The sequence below is a fragment of the Suncus etruscus genome, chromosome 15 (assembly GCF_024139225.1).
Source record: "Suncus etruscus isolate mSunEtr1 chromosome 15, mSunEtr1.pri.cur, whole genome shotgun sequence".
Taxonomy (NCBI): Eukaryota; Metazoa; Chordata; class Mammalia; order Eulipotyphla; family Soricidae; genus Suncus; species Suncus etruscus.
In genome coordinates, this window is record NC_064862.1 from 43098755 (window position 1) to 43126434 (window position 27680).

The following is a 27680-nucleotide window of genomic DNA, read 5'->3' on the forward strand; positions in this document are numbered from 1 at the left end:
TTCATAAACAAAAATATTATTTGTAACTAAGTAAACTATGATGTTTCTATAAAGTAATAAAAAATAGATCATATAATCCCATAATTCCATTTCGCTATATATCTAAGAAACACAAAAACAATAATCCATAGAGAAATATACATACATATATGTATCAGAGTACTTTTCAATAGCTCAAGTATGCAAAAGATCCAACTGGATAATACATATAGAATGGGTCAAAAAGTGGTACAAAAACACTAAGGAATACTGTTTATTTGACTATTAAAAAAGATAAAATCTTGTCCTTTGCGACAATATAGACAGAAATGCAGGCAATGATCTAAGCAAAATATGTTAGAAAAATATTGGAAAATTTTTAGAAGTTTTAGAAATTTGTATACATTTCAAAAAATGTTAGAAAATGTGCATGATTTTTCACTCTATGAGTGATTTACACATATTCAGGTGATTTCCTATATATGTGTATTTAAGAAAACAAAGCAAGAAAATGAACAAAGCAAAAACAAAACACTTTGATTCCAAACATAGAATTGAGGTTACTAAAGGAGAGAGGCTGACAAGATTAAATGGATGGTGATTGGGGACATGGCATGGGTAAACACATTTGAAGAGGTAGAAAACTGTAGCCTTAAAATATATTATTTTCCAAAACAATATTAACTTAATATAATAAATCTCATCAAGAATATGATGACGCAGAGCCGGAGAGATAACATGGAGGTAAGGCGTTTGCCTTGCATGCAGAAGGACAGTGGTTCAAATCCCAGCATCCCATATGGTCCCCCGAGCGCCTACCAGGAGCAATTTCTGAGCATAATGCCAGGAAGAACCCCTGAGTGCAACCGGGTGTGACCCAAAAACCAAAAAAAAAAAAAAAATGAATATGATGACACCATTCCTGAAAAATTATTGGTCCTGTTTGGATATACGAATTAGAATGTTTTCCTCTATTACTTCAGAAAATGAGTCCTGTTTGGGGGAAGATGAAGATCTCTGAGCTCACTTCAGCTCAACCACAGAGAGTTGATTTGAAATCCCAAGATCACAAGATTTCATGTTAGTACATATCTTGGGGGCCTTGCAAGGCTTATGCAGATACTAATTTACTATGTAAATGAAGCCATTGTCTACAGTTAATGAAAGTGAAAGAGGAACTCTTCTTTAATTACTACTGAAAATACAAAATATATAGTGACTTTTAAAGGTAGTACAGCAGTATCTTATAAAACACACTTGTGAGGTTGGCCTATAAAAAAAAATAGGCCGTAAGTGTTGGTGAGGATGTGGTATAAGAGGACTCCTCATTCACTGTTGGTGAAAATGTCATTGGATTCAGCTTCTACAGAAAAACAATATATAAAGTTCTCAACAAATTTAAAATAAAACTCTTATATTACCCCAGCAATCCCATGAGTCTCAACATCTATCCCAAGAACACAAAAACCATGAAGTTGAAAAGATGTAGGCAACATTACACTTACTTAAAATAGACAATACTTGAAAACAAACCAAATATCCAATGACAGATGAATTATATAAGATACAGTTATCCTCAATCTTAGAAACAGCCAATCTCCACAACCAACCTCGAAAAAAGCCAAGTCACTGAATTGTCCCAGGTAGACCAGTTTCCTGGCTGTAAACTCTGAGCCCTTCTACATATAGAGGGAGGCAGATTCTCCTCTCAACAGGAAGGCCCAGCAAACCCCATCCAGATTCAACATCTGCCAGCATAGAAACAGCTAACTCCACAACTAAAACTCATCAACCTGTCAAGCCACCAAATTGTCCCAGCTACAAAATTCCTGGAGTGTGAGGCTGCATATATCACTACACAACACTTCTACCTTTCATAAGAGCAATAAAAATTTAATGGGAAAGTAATGGAGGAAACTACCATGCACAGTGAGCAAAAACAGTCACAAAGAAGTTCAACTAGCACCAACCAGCTCAGTAAATCCTCAGACAATGACTTTATAGCAAGCACAGTTGTGAGATATAACTATTATCACAAATTCTTTTATTAATCTATTTTTTTTGATAATTCCAATTTCCATTCTATTGTGACAAGCAATATCAATTAAGTTAGTTTGACATTTTATCTGCTGGGCTCACAACTCAAAGCTCTTATCTACACAATTATTCTATCACTGCAACACCCAGGATACCAGAACATATTCTAAAACCAAATATCTAAAACCAAAATATCACAATTTATTTTGAGGGACTAGTCTGGTTAAATATAAAGTACATTAAAGTTGAATGTTCAAGAAGCAAAAATATATTTTTCTCTATGAAAAAAGAAATGGGGAAAATTGACTTTTAGATTTAAATTTTTAACTACTTATATCATAGCACAACTATATTAATGATATTGCTATGCCAATATTACTTTGCCAATTCCTCACAAAATGCTTCAAGATGTGGCATTTCACTTTCTACTCAATGGCTTGGTCACATTGTCCAATGGTATAGAATTTTAAAAAAATTTATGGGGCCGGAGAAATAGCGTGGAGATAAAGCATTTGCCTTGCATGCAGAAGGTCAGTGGTTCGAATTCTGGCATTCCATGTGGTCCCCCTGGCAGGAGCGATTTCTGAGCATAAAGCCAGGAGTAACCCCTGAGTGCTGCCGAGTGTGATCCAAAACCAAAACCAAAAAAAAAAAAAAAAAAAAAGAAAAAAGAAAAAAGAAAACTTTATTATAAATTTTTTTTTTTGTATATGTTTGGGGCGTTTTGGGTGGTTTGTGCCACACCTGGCAGTGCTCAGTGTTTCTTCTGGCTCTGAATTCAGGTATGGGCTCAGAGAAACATAAGAGGTACCAGGAACCAAACTGGGTCAACCATATGCAAAGAAAGGATCCTACCTCTACTGTACTATCATTCCAGCTCCAAATTTCACTTTTTAAATAAAAGTAACACTGGTTTTTTTGTTTTTTGCCACACCCAGCGGCACTCAGGGTTTACTCCTAGCTCTGTGCTCAGAAATCACTCCTAGCAGGCTCAGGGGACCATATGGGTTGCCTGAGATAGAACGTTGCTGCAAGCAAGCATGGCAAATAAATGCCCTACCGCTGAGCTATCACTCTAGCCCCAAAAGTAACACCTTTTAAATGTCACATGCTTACAACCAGTTATCATAATTAAAACATGCCTACTTCACTAAAGTCCATTCAGTTAGAGACAAAATCAACATAAAAAGGTCCCTGTACCAGAGGATATAGCTTACATTGTATAGCTCGAAGTCTGGGGATCACTGTAGGACTGCTGGGTGGGCTGGAGCTGCTGCTGTTCAAACTCCTCCTTTTATCCAAGTTGGGAGACGCCTGCACAGTTATTTTGTGCTGAAAATCTGTTGCAAGTGGAAAAGAGGAAAAAGAAATTTCATGGTTATAAATTATTTTCCCAAATACTTCCTTGCATTTAGCAATAAAAGACAAGACTGTTGGAATCAAAATATACCAGACTATAAGAATAAAGTCTATTTCAAATTCTTTCTCTTAGTTTCTTTTTATCTTTCCAACAAATACACCATAGAAACATACTGCTGAGTCTATTTAGAACTGATAATCATTGCTACTAAAGATTTCTTTTTTTTTTTTTTTTTTTTTGGTTTTTGGTTTTTGGTTTTTGGGTCACACCAGGCAGCGCTCATGGGTTACTCCTGACTCTATGCTCAGAAATCGCTCCTGGCAGGCTTGGGGAACCATATTGGATGCCAGGATTCGAACCACTGTCCTTCTGCATGCAAGGCAAACACCTTACCTCCATGCTATCTCCTTGGCCCCTACTAAAGATTTCTTTTTACAGCATTGCTAAAAAACAAAATTCAAGTAGAAGTCCCTGTATTTAAATGAACCTGGACTAACCATATATGAACCTCAAGCCAGAAAAACAAAAAACACTGCAATTGTTACATGGGAAAATAAATCTTTCAGTGCCCCCAATGTATTACATTTATATATGCATGACTGCCCACTTTAATCTCTGGTTGTTCCTTTGGGTTATCATTTTCTTATGGAGTCACTTGTGTTATGTAAAACCTTTATTATATTAAATTTTTTCCTTTGTTGATCTGACTCTGTCACTTTAATTTTATACCCAGGTAAGGACTCTAGGAGAATCAAGAAAAACTTTGACCTGCTCTATGGTTGAAAAAGTACACCAGCTACATCAAACAAGGGACATATGGGCTCCCTCTAAGGGCCCCCAGGTTATCCCAATGCTACTGGTAAAATTATTAATTGGAGGCCCCAACAGGAAACTGAGGGTGAAACGAGGGGTACAATGAATTGTAATAGAGGACAGTGTCTGAGATAGAACTGTGGAAATATAAGGAAAAAAAGAATAGCATTTTATTACCAGTGATGAGGAGAGTGTCTGAAACAACTCCGTAAACAGAAACATTAACAAAAACTTAAAACACTGGAGAAATAAGTACTATTTTTGCTACAGTACTAAGCTTAATTTTAAGTCTTCAATGGAAAAGACTGCTTTAACAGGTTGGCAAGGACAGAGGTTAACTTGCAGATTTTGTCCTTTGATGATGCCAATAATTCTTGTCTGGTAAATAGGGCAATCTCATCAAAGGTTATAGTTTACTGCCATACTAGTCATTTACCTAGTTTGTAATTAACCTAGCAATCTAATCCTACCATTTATTTATTATATTCCTTATAAATAAAATGCTTATTTTAACTTACTAATCTTAACTGGTAACTTCAAATAAAATATTGACGTATAATCATTTCATATTTGCAAGAAATTTTTTTTGAAAATTATACATATAAGAGATTTAAAAAAAATACCCACAATTGAAATGAGAATTGGAGTTTGGTAGAAGAAATACAATACAATTTTTCCCACGGCCACTGATCTCCAATCAAAAAAAATTATCCAGGAAATTCTACAATGTATATTATTTATTTTTTACACTTGAGAAATTTATATTTAATGGCCTGAAATGGAACCTGGGTTTGAATTCCAGTGTTCCACTTGAACCATGAAGAATTTGAGGAAAATAATTTGTCTTAATATTATAATTAAAAAGCTTGGGGAAAATCATTATTCCTACTACATAGGAAAAGTTAAAACTCTATAAAGTACAAAACTAGCACAGGAATCAGGCCTTAATACATTCTTAATTTGCATTAGTGATTATTCTAGTTCTTTCCATCTTCACTGACACCATCACTTTTTGGGGGCCGGGGGGACAGCAGCAGCCTCAGGCTTTTCTTTGCCCATCATGTTCCTCTGCTTTCTCTCCTGACAAATCTCTCCCATGCTGCCAAATGTGGCAGGTTTATGAAGGTGTCCTAGATAATTTCAGTCTCCCCTGACTCCCAATAGCCCTCGTGGATCTTATCCACACAGTTCAATGTAATTTTTTAAAATAATATCTTTATTTATAAACACCGTGATTACAAACGTGATTGTAGTTGGGTGTCAGTTATAAAATGAATACCCCCCTTCACCAGTGCAACATTCCCACCAACAATGCCTCCTTCTCCCTCCCACACCCCGCCTATATTCAAGACAGGCTTTTTACTTCCCTCACTCATTGACATTGTTATGATAGTTCTCAGCGTAGTTATTTCTCTAATGCACTCACCACTCTTTGTGGTAGCTTCGTATCGTGAACTGGTCCTTCTGTCCCTCCTCTCTGGGAATTATTTCAATAATGTCTTTTATTTTTCTTAAAACCCATAGATGAATGAAACTATTTTCTCTCTCTCTCTCTCTCTCTCTCTCTGACTTATTTAATTCAGCATAATATATTCCATGTACATCCATATATAAGAAAATTTCATAACTTCATCTCTCTTGATGACTGCACAATATTTTATTGTGTATATGTATGTTACTTTAGCCTTTCATCTGTTGAAGGGCATCGTGGTTGTCTGGCTATTGTAAAAGGCGCTGCAATAAATATAGCTGTGAGGAAGGGATTTTTATGTGTTTTTGTGTTCCTAGGATATAACCCTAGATGTGATATAGTTGGATCATATGGGAGCTCAATTTCCAGTTTTCTGAGGAATCTCCATATTGTTTTTCATTAGGGCTGGACTAGACAGCATTCCCACCAGCAGTGAATGAGAGTTCTTTTCTTCCCACATCCCTGCCAGCACTGATTGTTCCTGTTCTTTTTGATGTGTGCCAGTCTCTATGGTGTGAAATGTTATACCTCATTGTTGTTTTTTGTTTGTTTGTGTGTTTGTTTTTTGGGTCATACCTGGCAGTGCTCAAGGGTTACTCCTGGCTCTACACTCAGAAATCGCTCCTGGAAGGCTCAGGGGACCATATGGGATGCCAGGATCTGAACCACTGTCTTTCTGCATGAAAGGGAAACACCCTACCTATGTGTTATCTCTCTGGCCCCTTTTCCCTCATTGGTTTTATTTGCAGCTCCCTGATGATTAGTGATGTGGAACATTTTTTATGGGCATTTTGGCCATTTGTATTTTTTCTTTGAGAAATTATTCATTTCTTCTCCCCATTTTTTGATGGGGTTAGATTTTTTTCCTTGTAAAGTCTGTCAGTACCTAGTTTATCTTCAATATTAGCCCCTTATCTGATGAGCATTGGGTGAATAGTTTCTCCCATTCTATGGGTGGCTTTTGTATCCTAGGCATTATTCCTTTGAGATACCAAAGTTTTTCAGCTTAATATTGTCCCATCTGTTTATTTCTGCTTCCCCATGTTTGGAGAGTGCTGTTTCATTCTTGAAGAGGCCTTTAGTCTCAATGTCTTAGAGTGTTTTAACAACGTGTTGTTCTATATACCTCACGGTTTCGGGTCTAAAGTTTGGTCCCTCTGGTCTACCTCAAAGGAGCTAGTTATAATCTTTCAAACCTATCAAAAGATTCACATAATTCTCAAAAGTTAACTGATCAAAATTATTAAAGATCCAAATTACAACATCTAAAAGCACCTGCAAATTAGAGAGCAGATCCTTTTCTTTGCTCCAATCTTATCTTGCCCTCATTACTTACTGTGGTCTAAATTAGAGATTAAAATAACATTGTAAAATTTCACCTAGCAAACAGTTTAGACTCTTGTGGCACTATTATTTATCACTATTACTCAAATTGCTAAAATAGTTCAAAAATAGCCATATATACTACATAGATAAATGCATTCCAATAAAAAATACACTTTTATTTATGGATACTACCATTTAACTTTCATATACTAGGGATTAGGGAAAAGCTCAAAGTATTGGTGAGAATACTTTGCACAAACAAGGCCAGAAACTCATTTGGCAGCACCACATGTTAGTGGCCCCAAATATACCTGGGTTCAAACAGCACTACACTGCCAGGTACAAGAAATTTTTTTTTTCGTTTTTGGGTCACACCCAGCGGTGCTCAGGGGTTACTTCTGGCTCTGCAGTCAGAAATCGCTCCTGGAAGGCTTAGGAGACCATATGGGATGCCGAGATTCGAACCACCATCTGTCCTGGGTTGACTGTGTGCAAGGCAAATGCCCTACCACTGCAGGCACAAGAACTGAATCATCAGGCCTACACTAACAGATTGAGTACTATCAGAAGTAACACTTGGCCCCCTGAAGACCACTGGGGATCTCCCAAATAAGTACATGTATTAATAGATATAAATAAATGTTTATATGTTTACAAATGATATGATTGATTATATGATATACTGCAATTATCTATTAATATATGATAATTATATAATATATAATAAAGATAAATATTCTTATATTTAAGTATATAGAGTTCATATGCTATGACTTACTCATTCTTTCTTTATTTGTTTTGTTTTGGGGCCACGCCAACTGTGCTCTAGGCCCCTGTGAGCACCTCCACTACAGGTGGGGCTCAAGGGATTACATGTGATGCTAGAAAATGAGATAGGGTCATCCACAAGCAAAAACCTTTCTTTTTTGGTTTTTGGGCCACACCAGGTAACACTCAGGGGTTACTCTTGGCTATGCGCTCAGAAATCGCTCCTGGCTTGAGGGACCATATAGGATACCGGGAGATCGAACCACGGTCCGTCCTAGGCTAGTGCAGGCAAGGCAGACACCTTACCTCTAGTGGCCACCACACTGGCCCCGCAAAAAACTTTCTTGCTATACTATTTCTCTGTCTGACTGTTCATTCTTTTCAAATACTTAATAGTATACCATTTTAAGTTGTGCACTGAGCAAAACAGGAGTTAGGCTGGATTTGTCTCAAGGGACTGCTTGCTGATCTCTAGTCGAATCACACTACTGTCAATACCTTGAAACCAAGATTCCTCTTCCTGTGTTCCATTATTGTCTTACGCCCCTTCTATAAATTCTACCTAAAAACCTCAATTTAAATGTTAACTACTATAGTAAATCCTCCACGAGTTCTTTGGCCCAGGTGATATCGCTCTGCTAATCACTGTCATAAGACTTTCCTTACGCAGAAGTTAATAATTATAGCAAGTAAATAAGTATTTCTTTAATTATTAGCTTAATGTTCACCCCTCCTCCTTTACAAAGTTAGCTCTATTTGGGCAGGGTCATTACTATTTCTCTGATAGAGCCCACACCAACTTGGCAGTGTCTTACACTTAAAGGATGAGTAGTGATTTTTTGCTAAATGAATATTTCTACACAAGACTAAGTTATGTGAAAGCAAAAATTAAAATCATATATATTAGGAATCATATTTACTGGTACCTGGTGGATCCTCAAGCATTCCTTGAATGAGAAAAAGATGCATTTGCAATAGGATAAAACTATTACTTAAAGCTAACTGTGAAAAAATATCTCTAGAGCAGGGGTCCTCAAACTTTTTAAACAGGGGGCCAGTTCACTGTCCTTCAGACTGTTAGAGGGCCAGATTATAGTAAAAACAAAAATTATGAACAAATTTCTATGCACACTGCATATATCTTATTTAGAAGTGAAGAAACAAAATGGGAATAAATACAATATGTGGCCCGCAGGCCGTAGTTTGAGGACCATTGCTCTAAAACATGGTGGAACGGTAAAGAGTGATTTGGAATACAAAACAAATGGAAATGAATCTCAGATGAGAAACTTTGACCAGATAGTTTAAGAATAGAGGTAGATAATGTTCAGCAGCATGTAACAACAAAAACAAAAAACGGGGGCCGGAGAGATAGCATGGAGGTAAGGAATTTGCCTTGCATGCAGGACAGTGGTTCGAATCCCAGCATCCCCAAGCCTGCCAGGAGCGATTTCTGAGCGTAGAGACAGGAGAGATCCCTGAGCACTACCAGGTGTGACCCAAAAACCTAAATAAATAAATAAATAAATAAATAAATAAATAAATAAATAAATAAATAAATAAATAAAAATGAAGTCTGAATTGTTATGTGAATATAGTCAGTGGTCTGTTTGGTCACAATAATTAAAATTGTTCTCAAGACATCTGGCCATGGCAGATGATAGTCCAAAGGATTTAGGGCAAAACTTATACTTACATTTTTACTTACAACACAGTTGAACCTTGAACTAAATAGGTTTGAACTAGTAGATGCACTTAATGTTTTTTTAAGGGGTGGAAAGTAAAAAACCTGAGTGTGATATGGGCTTACTCCTGATTCTCGATGCCTAGATTATTCCTAGTAGTGTTCAGGGGACCATGTATCTCACAGATCAAACCCAGATTGGTCACATGCAACATAAGTGCCTTACCTGCTGTATTATCTCCAGCACCACTTAACATGCTCATGAATAGACTACATACAGTATCTATAAACACAGTTTAGTTCTATAAATGTATTTTGTCTTCTTTATAGTTTTCTTAACATTCTCTTTTGTTTAGCTTACTGTATGATAAAATAATATGACACATACTAGCTACATTTGTTGAAAGTTGGGCAGTCAACTCCAGTAGTTAAGTTTGGTGGTAAACAAAGTTAAACCTGGATATCTAGGGGCCAGAGCAGTGGCGCAAGTGGTAGGGCATTTGCCTTGCATGCGCTAACCTAGGACTGACTGTGATTCAATCCCCCGGCATCCCATATGGTCCCCCAAACCAGGAGAGATTTTTTTTTTTTGATTTTTCGGGCCGTTTGACGCTCGGGGGTTACTCCTGGCTAAGCGCTCAGAAATTGCCCCTGGCTTGGGGGGATCATATGGGCCGCCGGGGGATCGAACCACGGTCCTGATTCTTGACTAGCGCTTGCAAGGCAGACACCTTACCTCTAGCGCCACCTCACCAGCCCATAGGAGAGATTTCTGAGTGCATAGCCAGGAATAACCCCTGAGTGTCACTGGGTGAGTCCCCCCCCCCAAAAAAAAAACTTGGATATCTGGCTGTATAGGGAGAAGAGGGGATCTTAGTACTCTGAAATACTGCACTGTTCATAGGTCAACTGAGTTTCTTTTAAGAGTTACAAATGTGGGGCCGGAGAGATAGCATGGAGGTAAGGCGTTTGCCTTTCATGCAGGAGGTCATCGGTTCGAATCCCGGCATCCCATATGGTCCCCCGTGCCTGCCAGGAGCAATTTCTGAGCCTGGAGCCAGGAATAACCCCTGAGCACTGCCGGGTGTGACCCAAAAACCACAAAAAAAAAAAAAAAAAAAAAAAAGAGTTACAAATGTGTTTCTGAGAAATTCTTTAAGCTATTTCCACATAACTGTGGATCTTACAAAAATATTCCAAGTAGGAATCTTATGCTTATAAGATCACTACCAGTCAATCTATCAGATATCAAATGTTTCCTCCTTAATAGCTCATTATCAATCAACACCAAAATTGGTCAACTTAAAGAATTTTATACCAAATATTTCTGAAATCAGCCAGCATCTTTGAATTTACATTTAAAAATTTGCTTTCACTTTAATAAAGTAAAAAAAATTTTTTTTTTTATTTTTGGGTCACACCCGGTGGCGCTCAGGGGTTATTCCTGGCTCTGTGCTCAGAAATCACTTCTGGTAGGCATGGGGGACCTTATGGGATGCCATGATTCGAACCACCATCCATCCTTGGTTGGCCACATGCAAGGCAAATGCCTTTCCACTGTGCTATCTCTCCAGCCCCTAATACAGTAAATTTTTTAATAATCAGTTTTTATTTTCCTAATATTTAGATATGTGTCCTACCTTAGAATGTTGTTCAAATAAATTATATGTACTACACATGTACACACATATTGGAAAAGATGAGTTGAGGTTCTAATGCAAAAAGGCTTCCATAGCAGTAGCATAAAGGTGATAATGTGGTATTGTCTTAGGGTAGAAATGATAATTCCTGGGCCCGGAGAGATAGCACAGCGGAGTTGCCTTGCAAGCAGCCGATCCAGGACCTAAGGTGGTTGGTTCAAATCCCGGTGTACCATATGGTCCCCTGTGCCTGCCAGGAGCTATTTCTGAGCAGACAGCCAGGAGTAACCCCTGAGCAATGCCGGGTGTGGCCCAAAAACAAAAACAAAAACAAACAAAAAGGGCCCGGAGAGATAGCACAGCGGTGCTTGCCTTGCAAGCAGCCGATCCAGAACCTAAGGTGGTTGGTTCGAATCCCGGAGTCCCATATGGTCCCCTGTGCCTGCCAGGAGCTATTTCTGAGCAGACAGCCAAGAGTAACCCCTGAGCACCGCCGGGTGTGACCAAAAAACAAACAAACAAACAAAAAAAAAAAGAAATGATAATTCCTAGAAGCTGAATTTCACTTCTTCAGTTTTGATTAGGGTTAAAGATTTAATGTCTTTTGATTCTGATTTAATTAGAATCTTTTTATTAAGTCTCAGAAAGTGGGGTCCGGAGAGATAGCACAGCGCATTTGCCTTGCAAGCAGCCGATCCAGGACCTAAGCTGGTTGGTTCGAATCCCGGTGTCCCATATGGTCCCCCGTGCCTGCCAGGAGCTATTTCTGAGCAGACAGCCAGGATTAACCCCTGAGCACCGCCGGGTGTGGCCCAAAAACAAAACAAAAACAAAAAAAAAAGTCTCAGAAAGTAAGTAAATGTTTAAAATGTCTCTATTCTCAAAAGAAGACCAGCCAAATACAGAAATAATAGCAACCTAGTCAAAATAGTCTATTATTTCAGCCTACTTTGAATAAATGCAATCAATATTTCTTCTCAGAAAAATAATCAAATATATATATATATATTTTTTGTTGTTTGTTTGTTTTTTTGGGCCACACCCGGTAACGCTCAGGGGTTACTCCTGGCTATGTGCTCAGAAGTTGCTCCTGGCTTGGGGGACCATATGGGACACTGGGGGATCGAACCGCAAGGTTTGCGCAGGCAAGGCAGGCACCTTACCTTTAGCGCCACCGCCCGGCCCCACAATCAAATATTTAACCTCAAATATATGATATTTAACCATTCTGCTACTTAAGATTAATCATTAAAATCACTTAATTTTAATTCATTTTTTTCAATTTCAAATTGGTTGGTCTCCCTCAAAGTTTCTCAATGAAATATATATATTCACTACACTAATAGTTACAGCAAATATACTAATATAGATAATATTTGGAGAAAAAATTAACAAGAGCCTCTGAATTCTGCTCTCATCTAAACTAGAAAGTAGAAGCATTTGTATGAATGAAATAGACTATTTTAAATTTTGTCTGAAATAGAAAAATAGTCATTTAAATCTCACTTCAGTTAAATGCCAATATCAAAAAAGAACCAGGAAAAGTACGGTACTTATTTTTCTCCCAAAGTAAAGTAATGAATTATAGCCTATTTTAACATTTCATCAAACCAAATAATCAATACTATATTTTTCACACATAACTATCTGCAATTTTCAAGCACTTGAAGACTCCTGCAATACATAACAATATAGGGCCAAGTATCCTATACTAATAATTTTGATAAGATAAATTATAAGAACTTAATACTAACAAAAATTGATGTTGTTTAAATCAATTATTAACCATTATTTTTGTTTGTTTGTTTGTTGTTTGTTTGTTTTTCGGCCACACCGGCAGTGCTCAGGGGTTACTCCTGGCTGTCTGCTCAGAAATAGCTCCTGGCAGGCACGGGGGACCATATGGGACACCGGGATTCGAACCAACCACCTTTGGTCCCATGTGCATGCCAGGGGCGATTTCTGAGCATAGAGCCAGGAGTAAACCCTGAGTGCTGCCGGGTGTGACCCAAAAACAAAAACAAAAAAAAAAAAAAGAAACTCAATCATGAACAATTTTGTAACCACAGTGCTTAAATAAACTAATTATTAAATATATATGTTGAAAATAATAAGTTTTTTATGTTTACAGGCTCATTTTTATACTTGAAAGATTTTAAACCCTCAAATGAAAAATGACATAATTGAAGCACTTGATGTTTTTTGCTGAAAAGTTTAACGCAACTTCAATATTCTGAAGGAACTCAGTTTAGACATTACAGATATTTTTCCAGATAAGAAACAATAAAACTAACAATATTAGCATAAGTTTTGTTCTCTGAACTTTGATAAAGTCTTGTAATGATTGTTCAATGCAAACTACTAACAAACTCAAGTTTTAGTTCAAAAAGAATAAATCAGTAAGGAAGGCATTTGCCTTGCACGGGGCTTGATTTATCCCGGTCCCCAAAATTCTGCTAGGAGTGAATCCTGAGCATGGAGCCAGAAGGAAGCACTGAGCACAGTTGTGAATGCAAACAAAGAAACAAACAAAAAATTCAGAGCAAAAGTCTTCGATAAGGCACAAAAACACCAAAGGGAGAGTAAATGAACATGAAAGGAGTCTATAGATAATCCCATGACAATATATTCCAAGGGTAGAGAAACCCTGTATCTCTTAGGCCAAGGGGATTCCCATTTAGGATGACCCCAATATTTACTGTGCCTATGCAGGGGGTCGGTGGGGGAGACAAAAACACTAAATAATCCTTTCTTTTAATTTTAATTTTAATTTTTATTTATTTTTTATTATATTTTATCTAGTTTTTGTCGATTTCTTTGTTTTGGGGTAGATATTGAAGTAGTTGTCCATTTTTTAATTATATGTTTACTTTTCTTTCTTCTTTTCTCTTCTTCCTCTTTGCGCCTTGTCATATTTCCTATCGCAAGACCATGGCAACTATGTGGTGCATATTTTTTATTGCTGCAGTGCTCATTGGATATCTTATTTGATTCCTCTTTTTGAACTGTTGTGGTGTTTCATCTTCTTCTTTTCCCCTTCATCCCTCAAACCAAGGATGAGAGCCTCTAGAATAACTCTGCTCAGAGTCGACGTAGTCATATTTTACCCCATTATATTACCTTTCTCTTCCTCAAACAAAACCACATAACTTGAACTTTCTAGTCCCGCCATCCAATTAGAGGGGGCAGTAATGGAGGCACCAAGGCCAAACAGTTATAAGACCACTAAGTAATAAACTAGACACAGAAGGGACCACGCATTCTAGCAGCGCCTGGGGGGAGAGTGGAGGATATGGGAGGCAGGATGGGAGCGGTTGTGGGAGGACAATTCAGTGGTGGGAATTCCCCTGATTCAATGTAAATATGTACCTGGAATATTACTGTGAACGATATGCAAGCCACTATAATTAAAATATAAAATTTATATTTAAAAAAATCATACCTGAAGGCAGACTGATTCTATGTCCATCTTTGAGCTTTAAACGGCTTCTCTTAAATTTCCCCTTCCTCTTCTTTACATTGGGCTTCTCCTGGTTTAACTGGAATATCATAATATTAAGCTCCCTCTCGAGAACGTCAATCTCACGTTCTGCAAGTTGCTGCTCACGCCGCTTTAGCAATTCTTCCTGGGACTTCTGTTGAAGGGCTGCTCGACTCAGTTCCTCTTCCCGGGATCGCAGCTCCTAAAATAAGATTTGTGTAGGCATAACTAAAGAGCTAAAATTCTCACTTTTAGCTCACCTCTATACTCATCTAGCTCCCATAGGAGAGAACTCTGTGGACAACAGCATCAAATCTAAGGCTAAGTTCTCATCACATCATCAACTTAAACTAAAACTGAAATCTTTTGTACAGGCCTTTTTACTTCGAGTTTTGTATTCAAAAGATACATCACAAGTTGTTTAAGTGTGATTTTTAACATTTATTTTTCCTTGACTAGTCCCTAACCTTTATAATCACTGAACACATAAAATCTACATTAATAAAGAACAATGAGAGGTAGCTGTAAATGATGATGTTTAAATACAGCTATAAGTCCAAGTAATTAAAGAATTAATTATTTTAGTTACATGTAACTATAACCATTTCCATAATGTGGTCGCCATGATCGAACAAGGTCTTCTTCCAGGACGCCCTGAAGCAAAGTATATGCCCCTAAAATTTGAAGTTTTTGAAGCTCTGAATTTCTGGACAAATTCATTTGTTTGATGCTATCATCCCTAAAGAAACACCCCAATTTAACAGACTGGATATATAATAAGAGCTTACTAAACCTTCTGCCATTGTATTAATGACTTCATTGGTGATACAATAATTTTCAAAAATGAGCTTGCTACTGTACTTTTTTTTTCCTTTTATTTCTCTTTTCCATTTTTATTTTTTCTCCCTATTTTTTTTGTTGGTTTTTGGTTTTTGGTTCACACCTGGCAGGCATGGGGGACCATATGGGAAGCAGGAATTCGAACCACCGTTCTTCTGCATGAAAGGCAAACGCCTTACCTCCATGCTATCTCTCTGGCCCATTCTTTCCATTTTTTTTTTTCAATAACTTTGCTTTCACTTATCTGGAAATAAATGTATTATGATTAACTATGTCAACTATGTGAATTAATTTTTAAATGAATAAAATAAAAACAAAATAAATAACTACAGTGCATGTTCTTTCATTTAGATATTTCCTTATGATATGTAAAAATGTTCTTCTAGGACAAGGGAAATGATTCAAAGGGCCAATGCACATGCTTTCCATGGGGAGTCACTGGAGTCAATCACAGGCAAAACATGGTCTTCAAGTGAGTCCCTGAGCACCAAGACAGGAGTAAGGCACAAAAACACACTAAAATGATCATTGACTTTGAGAAAAAAATTCCTGGTGGAAAGACTAAGAAAAATATTAGGGCCAGAGTGGTAGCACAGTGGTAAGGCATTTGCCTTGGACGTGGCTGACCCATGATGAACCTGAGTTTGATCCCTGGTGTCCCATATTGCCCCCCAAGCCAGGAGTGAGTTCTGAGCATAGAGCAAGGAGTAACTGAGCATAGAGCATAGAGTTCTGAGCATAGAGCAAGGAGTGCTGCCAGGTGTGGCCCAAATACTCCCCCAAATAATTAAATTAATGTGTCAATTGAAGGCCCATTAGAAATAAAATAAGACATCTTTTCAGGGCAGAAAAGATAATACAATGGGTAGGGCATTTGCCTTGCATGTAGCCGACCTAAATTCGATCCTCAGCATTCTTTATTATTTGGTCCCCTTGAGCCTGCCAGAGTAATTTCTGAGCTTTGAGCACAGAACCAGAAGAAACCTCTGAGTGTGGCCCAAAAGAAACAAACAAAAAGAAATAAAATAAGATATCTCTAAAACTATTAACTACAAGAAAATATATTTATTAAATAATAGTTTTCAGGATCCTACCAATGTCTAGGAAACATCACATAGGCCACGGAGAGCGCAAAGGCTGCAGTCTTTGAGATCCAGGTTCCATCCATGGTTCAAATGATATCCAGTGCTCTGCCAGAAGCTCTCATGAATTAATTAATCACTATAAAAGTATCTTTGTTACATATTGATTAAATTACAATTTCCTCTTGATTTTTGTTTTAGAGGTATTCAATTTTTTGAGACATAAAAAATCAATAAATTGGAAAAAAAAGTGGTTTACCTTACTAGAAAAAATGTAATAGTAAAACTTAGTGTAATGCTGGTTTTGTCTGAGATTTTTAAATCACAACTCCATTCTTATTTCTGCAAAGCATGATATTCTATACTAGAAACACCTTCCTCTTAGTGCGGAACTACTTTCTATCCTGTATCATCTTGCTACTAAATCAAACATTCATACCAAAATCAGGGCAACTTTTACTTACACTGTTCCAGACAAATTGAATCTTAAAATATACTAACATGAAATCTTTGTTACAAAGAAAAATTAAGTTTTGGGATATGAGCTTTGAGAGATACAAGTTTATTTATTCAAAGACTTCATTATTTGAATAGGTCATACTTTGCATAGGTCTACTTCAAAAATACTAATGCATAAAGAAACATTATAAAAAGGAGGCTCATTAAAGAAAATAAGCCATTAACAAAAATGACAAATCCCATCAACAAATGAGCTCAAGGAATAACTGAAGGCTTTCGGTCAATACAATTAATAAAAGGAAGAAAATACATGAAAGACAATTGTATCCACAAATAAATATATAAAATATAATGAGTTCTAGAAACAAAAACATTGGGGATGGAGGAATAGTATATTAGGTAGGACATTTGACTTGCACAGGGCCAACCCAGGTTCAATTCCCCAAGGACCCATAAGGTCCCCTGAGCCTACCAGGAGAGATCTCTGAGCTCAGAGCCAAGAGCAAACACTGATCACTGCCCTGGTAAGTTTCTAGGTCATGGAAGCAATTTGGTGAAGTTAACTTTGGCTATGGTAGAAACTGATGAATAATAAGACTATGAAGTGGGGCCGGGCGGTGGCGCTAAAGGTAAGGTGCCTGCCTTGCCTGCGCTAGCCTAGGACGGACCGCGGTTCGATCCCCCGGTGTCCCATATGGTCCCCCAAGCCAGGAGCAACTTCTGAGCACATAGCCAGGAGTAACCCCTGAGCGTTACCGGGTGTGGCCCAAAAACCAAAAAAAAACAAAAAAAAAAAGACTATGAAGTGTGGAGGTGGTGGCAGCAGAGGGAGTTATGTAATAGGTGATGGTGGATATAATGGATAGGGAGGTTACTATGGCAACAATGACAGAGGTCCTGGTTTTGGTAGTAGAGAGGGAACAGCAATGGAGGACCAAGATATGAAAACCAAGGTTGTGGATAAGGTCGAAGTGGTGGGTGTAAGGTATCCCTCCCCTAAGGACCTAAGCTTTTTGTTGAAATGTTAATCATGCCTGAATTACAGGACTGCCCCGAACCCTGGTGGGTGGGGATGATCTCTAGAGGATAAAGGAAAGGGTCTGGCTGGGGGGAAGGGAAGAGAGTCAGAGAACCAGAGAAAAAGCAGCAGAGAGGAAGCTGCATGGTATAAGCTGAGCATAGAAGCCATGTGAGGAAATGCACAGGGCAGATAGAATCGTATAATAAACTGAGCTGTCTTTCATGAAATTTTAACTGATTGCTTTTGATTATTTCTCCTTCATTAGTCTTCAGACCCACTGGCTGAAGGACCTAGATGCATTGTGCTGAGAAAGGCCTCAACCAAACACTAGGACTTTAGACCTTATATTTTATATTAAAACAGCAGTGGAGAATATGATGGTTATAATAAAGGAAGAAATTTTGGCAGCGGGAAATATAATTTTGGAAATTAACTATAACTACATGAAAATATATTTATTAAATAGTAGTTTTTATTATGGACAACTGCAACCAAGTTTTGGACCAATTAAAAAGGAGCAGTTTTGGTGGAAGAAGCTCAGGCAGTCCCTAAGATGGTGATTATAAAACTGGTGGTGAAAGTGGTGGCTATGGTAGGAGAAGGTTTCAAGAATTCAGCAGAAAATGACTACAGTTGTAGCAGAAAAGAGAGCAAGGAGTTGTCAGGAAAGCTTCAGGTGACTGAAAATCATCCCACATCCATTAAAGGAACTGTAAAAATCTTCCATTGAAAGAGATTTTTTCCAGTCATAAAATGATACACAGTCAGAAAACTTACTGCAGCTTTAAAAAAATGCTTCTAGTTCAGGACTTTATAGCCACAGTTTACAAAAGTGCAGTTCTTGATTATATAGAGTCAACTAGAATGTACTTTCATGACGGCTTTTATCTGTTGTAGTTTCGGTATTTTTTTTATTTTCATTAAATCAGTTTTATTGCCCTGTGTATTATGGTAGTGTTACCCTGAATTTAAAAAAATAAAGTAAATTTTTACTTTGAAAAATAATTGTGCGATCTTATTATTTAACTGGTGGCTTTCTCTAACAACTTTATTCAAAGTCAAGATTTAATTGAAGTATATGATAGGATATTTCCAGTCAACTTCCAGTTTCTAATTCATTACTGTCTGACCTTTTGTTAAGAAGCTGTTTTAGAGCCCGGAGAGATTGCACAGTGCCGTTTGCCTTGCAAACAGCCAATCCAGGACCAAAGGTGGTTGGTTCGAATCTCGGTGTCCCATATGGTCCCCCGTGCCTGCCAGGAACTAAGCTATTTCTGAGCAGACAGCCAGGAGTAACCTAACCGGTGAGCACCGCCGGGTGTGGCCCAAAAACCAAAAAAAAAAAGAAAAAAAAAGAAAGAAAGAAAAGAAAAAAAAAAGAAGCTGTTTTAACAAATAAAATCAAATTGATATGAAAACGTTTAACAAACTAAACTGATTTGATATTAATTTAGTTACTGCTGAACACATAAAGGCAGGAAATTTAATTGGGTATTTTATTATTAAAGCAAATGAATAAAAAAATACTTTTCATTTTTCATTCCAGGTTCTAAGCTAAACAGTCTCTTGCAATATATTTATAAGAAAAATAAATCACTTGCCTATGACTTCATAAGAGAAAATAATAAGGTGAAAATAATATTAGCTAAAAGACTATTTCTAATGGATAAAATTTAAAACATTCCAAAGAATAGGAGAGAGAGAAAAGTGAATTAATAGAATCCACTTTGAATACTCAAATCAATGAGCACAAACAGAAACCTATTTTGGTCCCTAAAATTACTAAGCAGTAATATTTGCTTAATTGCTTGGCACAGACTATTCAAGTAATGGCAAATCCAGATTCCTGGCACTAGATGTTAATCATTAACAGAGACATGCCTTCATATAGTGCTTCCAAGACAGGTGCATGCACCCAACACACAAGACAGACACACAAAGATAAGAAGCAGGAATTTAGGGAGGAACTGTAATCTATGAAGGCTGTAGTTTACTGAATAACAGGGAGCACAGCCAAGTTACTGACCATTAATTCCAAGTCTGATGCCTCCCAGCTTAGCAGAGAACAAGAAAGCAAGATAGAGCACATATGCTGTACCTTTTACTGCATCAAAAAGAAAAAGGCAATTAGAAACCTCTGAGCAGAAAAATATATTGAAAAGTGTCTCAATGTAAATCAAAAGCTCACATGACACTATAAATACCATCTTTCAATGAACACTGAACAAATATCATATAAAAATCGAAATGGTCATTGCTAAAAGATAATTCAAGACTCAATCCAAAGAATAACAAAGCAATGACTACAAACCTCAAGATGAAGAACAAATAACTATTCCTGAAAGATTTTATAGCACATGCAATAGTATTAACTCACTGAATATACATCTGTCATTCAATTTCATTTAAAAACTATCAACAATTTTAAAATAACATAAAACAATACCTTTAAATTTTCATGTTTTAAACTGTGCTTTCAAATTTTATTTTTGCTCAAAAATCCTCTCCCAAAATCTCTCAGTTTTTTTCTACTAAACATTTTAAGAATTGTTAAACCAATTGGGGAAATAGTTTTTTTAATCAACATCTTTTCTCATTGAACTAAAAGTATTTAGTTTCCAAGAAACACATCAATAATATTACTGATAAGAATCCTTCAGTGAAATGCAGGGTTTAAAAAGTAATCCAGTCTAGTCATTTTTTAAGCATAACTACTCCAGCATGGTTTCCCAAATGCCTGGCTGGGCCAGGGAACTGTGGTGACTTCCAGGACCTGCCCTAGTTTCAATCAAAGCCACTATCCCTTTGTTCTAAGGTTAACACTTAGCATGATTTATCCCTGGCTATAAGTAACAGGCACTTCTCTGAGCACTTTCGGTTTAAGCTTTACACTACCCTGAGGGAATCAGCACTCTGAGAGAGACTGTGAAGTTTAATGATGGTTAAGAGGCAGAGAGAGAATAAATGATAGAGCTCCCATTGCAACTGGATTGTCTGGTTTGGTGTTAATCACTTCACTAGATTTCAGCGTACTGCTAACAATTTAATATTTTTGTTTAAAGAGGGTGAGGATGTCTAGTACTGGTTTTATAGAACCAAGCTTCATTAGGTTGGATTCCTTGAGGGAAGAAAGCAGAACAGATGACTGAAGAAGCAGTATGGTTAGACAGCTCTGTTAGGAAAAGTTGCTTCACAAATCCAGGTTTAATCTTACTTGGAGTATTCCCCAGAGTCTTACTTCTGAACTTTGAAATAATATGAAACATGTTTCCTCCCCTTGTTTTCTTGAAACTTCCAGTTTCTAAGTGAAGTCCTTGTACCATGCATGATCACCTCTACAATTCCCTACCCCTGGGTCCCCTTCACTGCCCATTCTTATTCTTTTGCTTAGATTTTCAGCCCTTTAACTTTATCAGCTCTCTAAAACCTGATGTCTACAACCAAGCTCTGGATAGCCACATATCACTGTGATATGATCTGAACAGAGTCAAACAGAAGTATTATTTCTTAAAATATGAACTTCATGCACTAATTAGCATTGCTTGCCTCAGTATTTTTAAAGTGAAAAATATAAAGGACAGGCAAAGTCTCAACTCATAAAAAAAATGATGTTAGGAAAAAAGACGTTAGCAGCTTAAAGTAATTTTTTTTTTGTTTTTTTTTTCGGTCACACCTGGCAGCACTCAGGGGTTACTCCTAGCTCTATGCTCAGAAATCGCTCCTAGCAGGCTCAGGGGACCAAATGGGATGCCGCGATTCCAACCACGGACCTTCTGCATGAAAGGCAAATGCCTTACCTCCAGGCTATCTCTCCGGCCCCTTAAAGTAATTTTTCTATATATCATATTTAACAATTTTGAGTTGCGAAAATACTCTAAATACTCTAAGAAAATGATGGATATGCATGTACTTACCATCAATATTTAATAGATGATACATTTTTGCCAGTCTCTGATTCAAAAGTTAAGCATCATATTCTAATCTTATCTATCTCCCTATCAACTTTTCTTTTTTCTTTTTTTGGGAGGGGGTCCTAACAATCCTGGAAGGCAAGGCGACTAGAGCTATACCAGCCACACCAGGGAGAAAATACAGGCTCCACAAATGCCAGGTATACTCACACACTCACACACACACACACACACACACACACACACACACACACACACACACACACACACACACAATTCTTCTCTAGATTTCTTGTATATGTTAATAGCACAGTTTATTATGTTTACAAATTTGCAATAATGGTATATAATATATACTTCTGGTATATGGTTGTTCTACCCAAAAATAAGTTTGAGTTTTGTTCCTGTTGGAACATGTAATTAGAGTTCACTAAATTTTATAGCATAAAACTTCACTGCACAAACATGCAATATTTTGGGTAACAATTCCTCTTTCAATGAATATTGGGTTGATTCTATTTTTTCACTATTACAAATAATGATTAAGTGATCAACTTCCTTGTGCACATGTATAAGAGTTCCTCAAGAAAAAAGAACTGGAGACCAGGGAGTTAGCTCAAAGGGATATTGCATATGTTTTACATGACAAAGACCCAGCATGGGAGAGTCTCCAAACTGAGGAGTGATCCCTCAGGCAGTGCTCCCAGATAAGCCTCTCAGCTTAATGCATGACAAGAAAAGCACAATAAAAAAAGGGGCCGGGAAGGTGGCGCTAGAGGTAAGGTGTCTGCCTTACAAGCGCTAGCCAAGGAACGGACCGCGGTTCCCCCCGGCGTCCCATATGGCAATTTCTGAGCACATAGCCAGGAGTAACCCCTGAGCGTCAAACGGGTGTGGCCCAAAAACCAAAAAAAAAAAAAAAAAAAAAAAACATATATAAACAGGTGAGTTTATAGCATAAGATCCATGTATATTAATACATTTTAATTTGAATTTTATTTTCCTATTTTCACTTAAAATAGTAAGAGTAGTGATAAAATTGTGAACATTTCTCACCTATTAAAATATATAACAGGAGGTCTAGAGAGATAGTACAACAGATAGGGCTCTTGATTTACACATAGCCATTCTGGATACAAACCCTGGAACCCCAAATGATCCCCCAAGCCCCATCCCTGAGTGCAGAGCTAAGAATAGTCCTTGGACACTGCTAGGTATTGTTGTATATGTAAACATTTTAGGGGATTATTATGTTACTGACCCTACCCTGATCGGTGATTGTGCCCTACCCTAGGGTGTGACCTGGCATTCTGCCCCCACCCTAGGGTAGTACCTGATTCTGCTTCCACCATTGGGTGGTATCTGATCCCACCATTGGGTGGTACCTGATTCTGGGGGATAAAAACAAGGGTCTGTGGAAGGCAGGGGGCTTTTGGCAGGAACTGATGCTGAGGCTTTGGACTTCAGTCTTGTCCACCGAATAAAGCTAATATTTCCACAAGCCTGACTGCGAGCTGTTTACCCACCGTTTCACCTCAGAACCATCGGCTAGATAGGGTGGCAGATGAGTGCTTCAAGCTGAAGGGGAAAGACCTCATCCTTCATCCCTCCATCAGTCAACCTCTTCAGGGGCTGACTTGCAACAGGTATGGCAAAATAATCATAATTATTTTTTTAATTTGAAATAAAATACATAAAAGGAGTGCCAGAAAGTATGGGTCAAGGCACTTAATTTGCACATACCATTCCTTTTTAATCCCCACACCACATATGGTATCCCAAGCTTTGCCAGGAATGATTCCTGGACACAGGCAAGAGCAAGTCCTGAGCACTGCCAGATGTAGCCTGCCCTCTTTAGAAAAAGGTAACAGGTATATATGAAAAACTTTTAACTAAGTTTATGTAATGTATTTAATATTTTTCAAGTTATGGAGAAAAACAACCAAGTATAAAAAAATATAGGTCGGGCCCGGAGAGATAGCACAGTGGCGTTTGCCTTGCAAGCAGCCGATCCAGGACCAAAGGTGGTTGGTTCGAATCCCGGTGCCCCATATGGTCCCCCATGCCTGCCAGGAGCTATTTCTGAGCAGATAGCCAGGAGTAACCCCTGAGCAATGCCGGGTGTGGCCCAAAAACCAAAAAATAAATAAATAAATAAATAAATAAATAAATAAATAAATAAATAAATAATATAGGTCAAGACTTGTAATCTAGGAAAAAAGGTAGACCAAGAAGGCTTAAATAAATACATAATATAATAGGATCTGGGGCCGGAGTGATAGGGCAGCAGTAGGGCATTTGCACACGGCTGACTCAGGACGGACCTTGGTTCTAACCCTGACATCCCATAGGGTCCCCCAAGCCAGGAGCGATTTTTGAACGCATAGGCAGAAGTAATCCCTGAGCGTCACAGGGTGTGGCCCAAAAACAAAAACAAAAATATGTTCTGCTGTCAACCAAATATAAGAAAATGATAGTATTTTATGACAAATATCTTGTGCAATAGAGGGAAATATGAGGGAAATAAAACACTAAAAGGGGACAATCTTATAGGAAAATTACATACAGGGGGGCAAAGTCAAGAGGGGGAAAAAGAACTAAATATTGTTGGGGACAAAAAGTAAGGTTAAATATATAATGATAATAGAAGTTAGTAAGGAAAAGTAATTGGCTGCAGAACAAGGATGCTCAGATCTACATTTTAGGACACTTAATGCCAATAGTGATGGGATAAATAAACAGACAGATACAGAGCCACCAGGTCGCATGCTGTTGCAGTTTTGTGAAAAGTGAGAAGTGAAAAGAGCAGGAGTTAAGGAATGAATTACCACTGACAGTCCTTGTCACACAGAAGATCCCAATAAACATCTTAAATGATCTTCTTTGTTTCTGGATACAAGAGAACATTGAAATACAAAATTCCCTCAGAGACATGTTCTTAATTTCTTTTTGCTAATATTGGGAATTAACCTAGAGCCTCATATATGCAAGACCAGTGCGACACTTCAAGGTCCTTAATTTCTTTTCTTAAGAAAACAATCTGTGGTCAGGGAGATCTCTCCAAGAACTAGAGCGAGTGCTTTGTGAGCTTGAGCCCCAGATTCAATCCTGAGCACCTATGGTCTCCTGAGTACCAGTAGGTGTGGGAAACAAGCAAAATATTAACAAAAGAGAACTGGGGTCAGAGATATGACAGGGGTAAAGTTTTTTGCTTTGCATACAGCTAAGCCTGGTTTAATCCTCAGCAAAATCTCAGAATCTATGGTCCCCAAACACCATCAGGAGAGATCCCTGAGGCCAGACCTAGGCATAGCCCTGAGCATCACCAGGTATGTCCCACACATAGAATGAGAGAGAGAGAAACAGAGAGAGAGACAGAGACAGAGAGACAGAGACAAAGAAACAGAGGCAAACAGAGACAGAGAGACAGACAGAGACAGAGACAGAGACAGAGAGACAGAGGCAGACAGAGACAGAGAGAGAACACATTTGGACTTAGGGGAATATCTTTTCTTTTCCGCTCCTCCCAGGGGAATATCTTTAACACTAATTCTCAATTCAGCAACTACTCAAGGGTAGAACTTGAACTTAAGTCTTGGTATCAGGAAAAGTATAATATATGTCCATGCATATGTTTCAAGGCATGACTTTTATACTTTCTCTTTCAGTTTTCTTTTCACTTATATCAGCTATAAATCTTCCACTTTATGGCCAATGTAAAGGTGCAGAAATGAAATACAAATCGAACAACTTGAGGCAAGGTAATATTAACATGGGAAAACTACTCTCCACGATGGGCGCCCATGTTTGAAAGTCACACAGTGGAATAAGCAAACAGACCCTTCAGCTAAACTAGCAAACATCATTACCTATTTAAAATAAATTATATTACGGCTTAGAATAACTAATATATGAGGCTCTGAGAAGTACTTTATAGGACATCATGTTGTTTTATAAATGCTATTAAGGATTCAAATATTATTGCTGAAGCAATAATACAGTGGGTCTGGCACTTGCCCTTGCATGTACCTGACCTGAGCTTGATATTTTCCACAAAATCTGCCAACAATATCCCTGAGTGTAGATACAGGAAAAATCCCTCATTACTGCTGGATGTGTCCACCCCAAAAGAAACCACATAAATATTTTTAAAATAAAGTTAGATATTGTACCTTATCATAATTACTAATAGATATAATAGATATTTCTTATATGTACCATCAGGTGTGGCTAACTAATAGTCGTTTGCCACCAGTAAAAAGAGATGGTCAATTGAACTCAGTTCATAATTTGATGCTTTTCTTCTATTTTACTTTGTATGTGGCATCGTAACTATAGCATTAGTATGTGTAACATAGTGTTTTTGCTTTCGTAAAATGTATAAAGCAACCAGATCTCTTTTATCAAATTACAAAGTTCAAAATCTATTCAAAAAAATTAATACAAAAAAGATTCAAAATGTGCGCCTTTCCCCATTTCTCCAGCAAAGCAATAGTTTAGATTAAAAGGGGAGAAGGTCAAAACAAAAGAAGAGGATTTAAGGACATGTTAAAAATTTCAGGACTTCCTTAAGGCAAACTGTGATTTTTTTGAATAGGGAATATTATATATGATATCAAAAGAATCACTAATACTATTAGAAATAATGAAAAGAACGTTTTTTAGGTTTTGGTTTTTGTTTGTTTTTGGGCCACACCCGGCGTTGCTCAGGGGTTACTCCTGGCTGTCTGCTCAGAAATAGCTCCTGGCAGGCACGGGGGACCATATGGGACACCGGGATTCGAACCAACCACCTTTAGTCCTGGATCGGCTGCTTGCAAGGCAAACACCGCTGTGCTATCTCTCCAGGCCCGAAAAGAACGTTTTTATAGTCTTACCAGTTACTCATTGAAGTATTTAAGTATAAAATGATATGAGTCTAGTATTTGATTTTAAAATCCTCAAGTTTGACAAAATTGAAATTATAAAATATTGACAATTTCTAAAACACTTTAGTGTATAAAAAAGATGTCTTTTGTGTGGCATTCCTTCCTCTAATTTTTATTTCTATGGTGGGTGCTTACAAAGCAGTGGACAAAGAGCCCAGAGGTTACTCACAATAATATTTGACTCTGTGGTGTATGTCTAATTATTCAGTGCAAGGATCAACAATGTGGTGCGGGGCCGGGAAGGTGGCGCTAGAGGTAAGGTGTCTGCCTTGCAAGCGCTAGCGCAGGATGGACCGCGGTTCGATCCCCCGGTGTCCCATATGGTCCCCCCAAGCCAGGGGCGATTTCTGAGCGCATAGCCAGGAGTAACCCCTGAGCGTCAAACGGGTGTGGCCCAAAAACCAAAAAAAAAAAAAAAGAAAACCAATGTGGTGCTAGTCAAACCAACACTACTATGGGTCACCAGAGCCGCATCCAGTAGGTACTCAGGGGCCATCAAAGTTCTGCTTGGTTATGCCTGATGGTGTTTGAGAGCCATGCAATTTAAGGGGTCAAATTTGGAGCCTTATACACACAACACACATGCTTTGGTTTTCTGGCCCCTCCTCATTTTGAATATATGAAAATCCCTAGTAGATTGTTTACTTTTTTTTTTTTTTTTTTTTTTTTTGGTGTTTGGGTCACACCCGGCCATGTTCAGGAATTACTCCTGGCTCTAAGCTCAGAAGTCGCTCCTGGCAGGCTCAGGGGACCATATGGGATGCCGTGATTCAAACCACTGACCTTCTGCACAAAAGGCAAACGCTTTACCTCCATGCTATCTCTCCAGCCCCATGGATTGTTTACTTTTTGTTTTTTTGTTTTTCTGGCCACACCCGTT

At 37.9% G+C, this 27680-nt stretch overlaps 1 protein-coding gene across 1 annotated transcript in view; it reads right to left on the reverse strand.

Moving 5' to 3' along the window:
- MAP3K21 (mitogen-activated protein kinase kinase kinase 21) overlaps positions 1–27680 on the reverse strand; it is a 77229-nt gene that overhangs the window by 16222 nt on the left and 33327 nt on the right. The window contains 2 exon segments of the mRNA XM_049788092.1: positions 3234–3356; positions 14521–14761. Of these exon segments, the coding sequence (XP_049644049.1) occupies positions 3234–3356; positions 14521–14761 (364 nt within the window).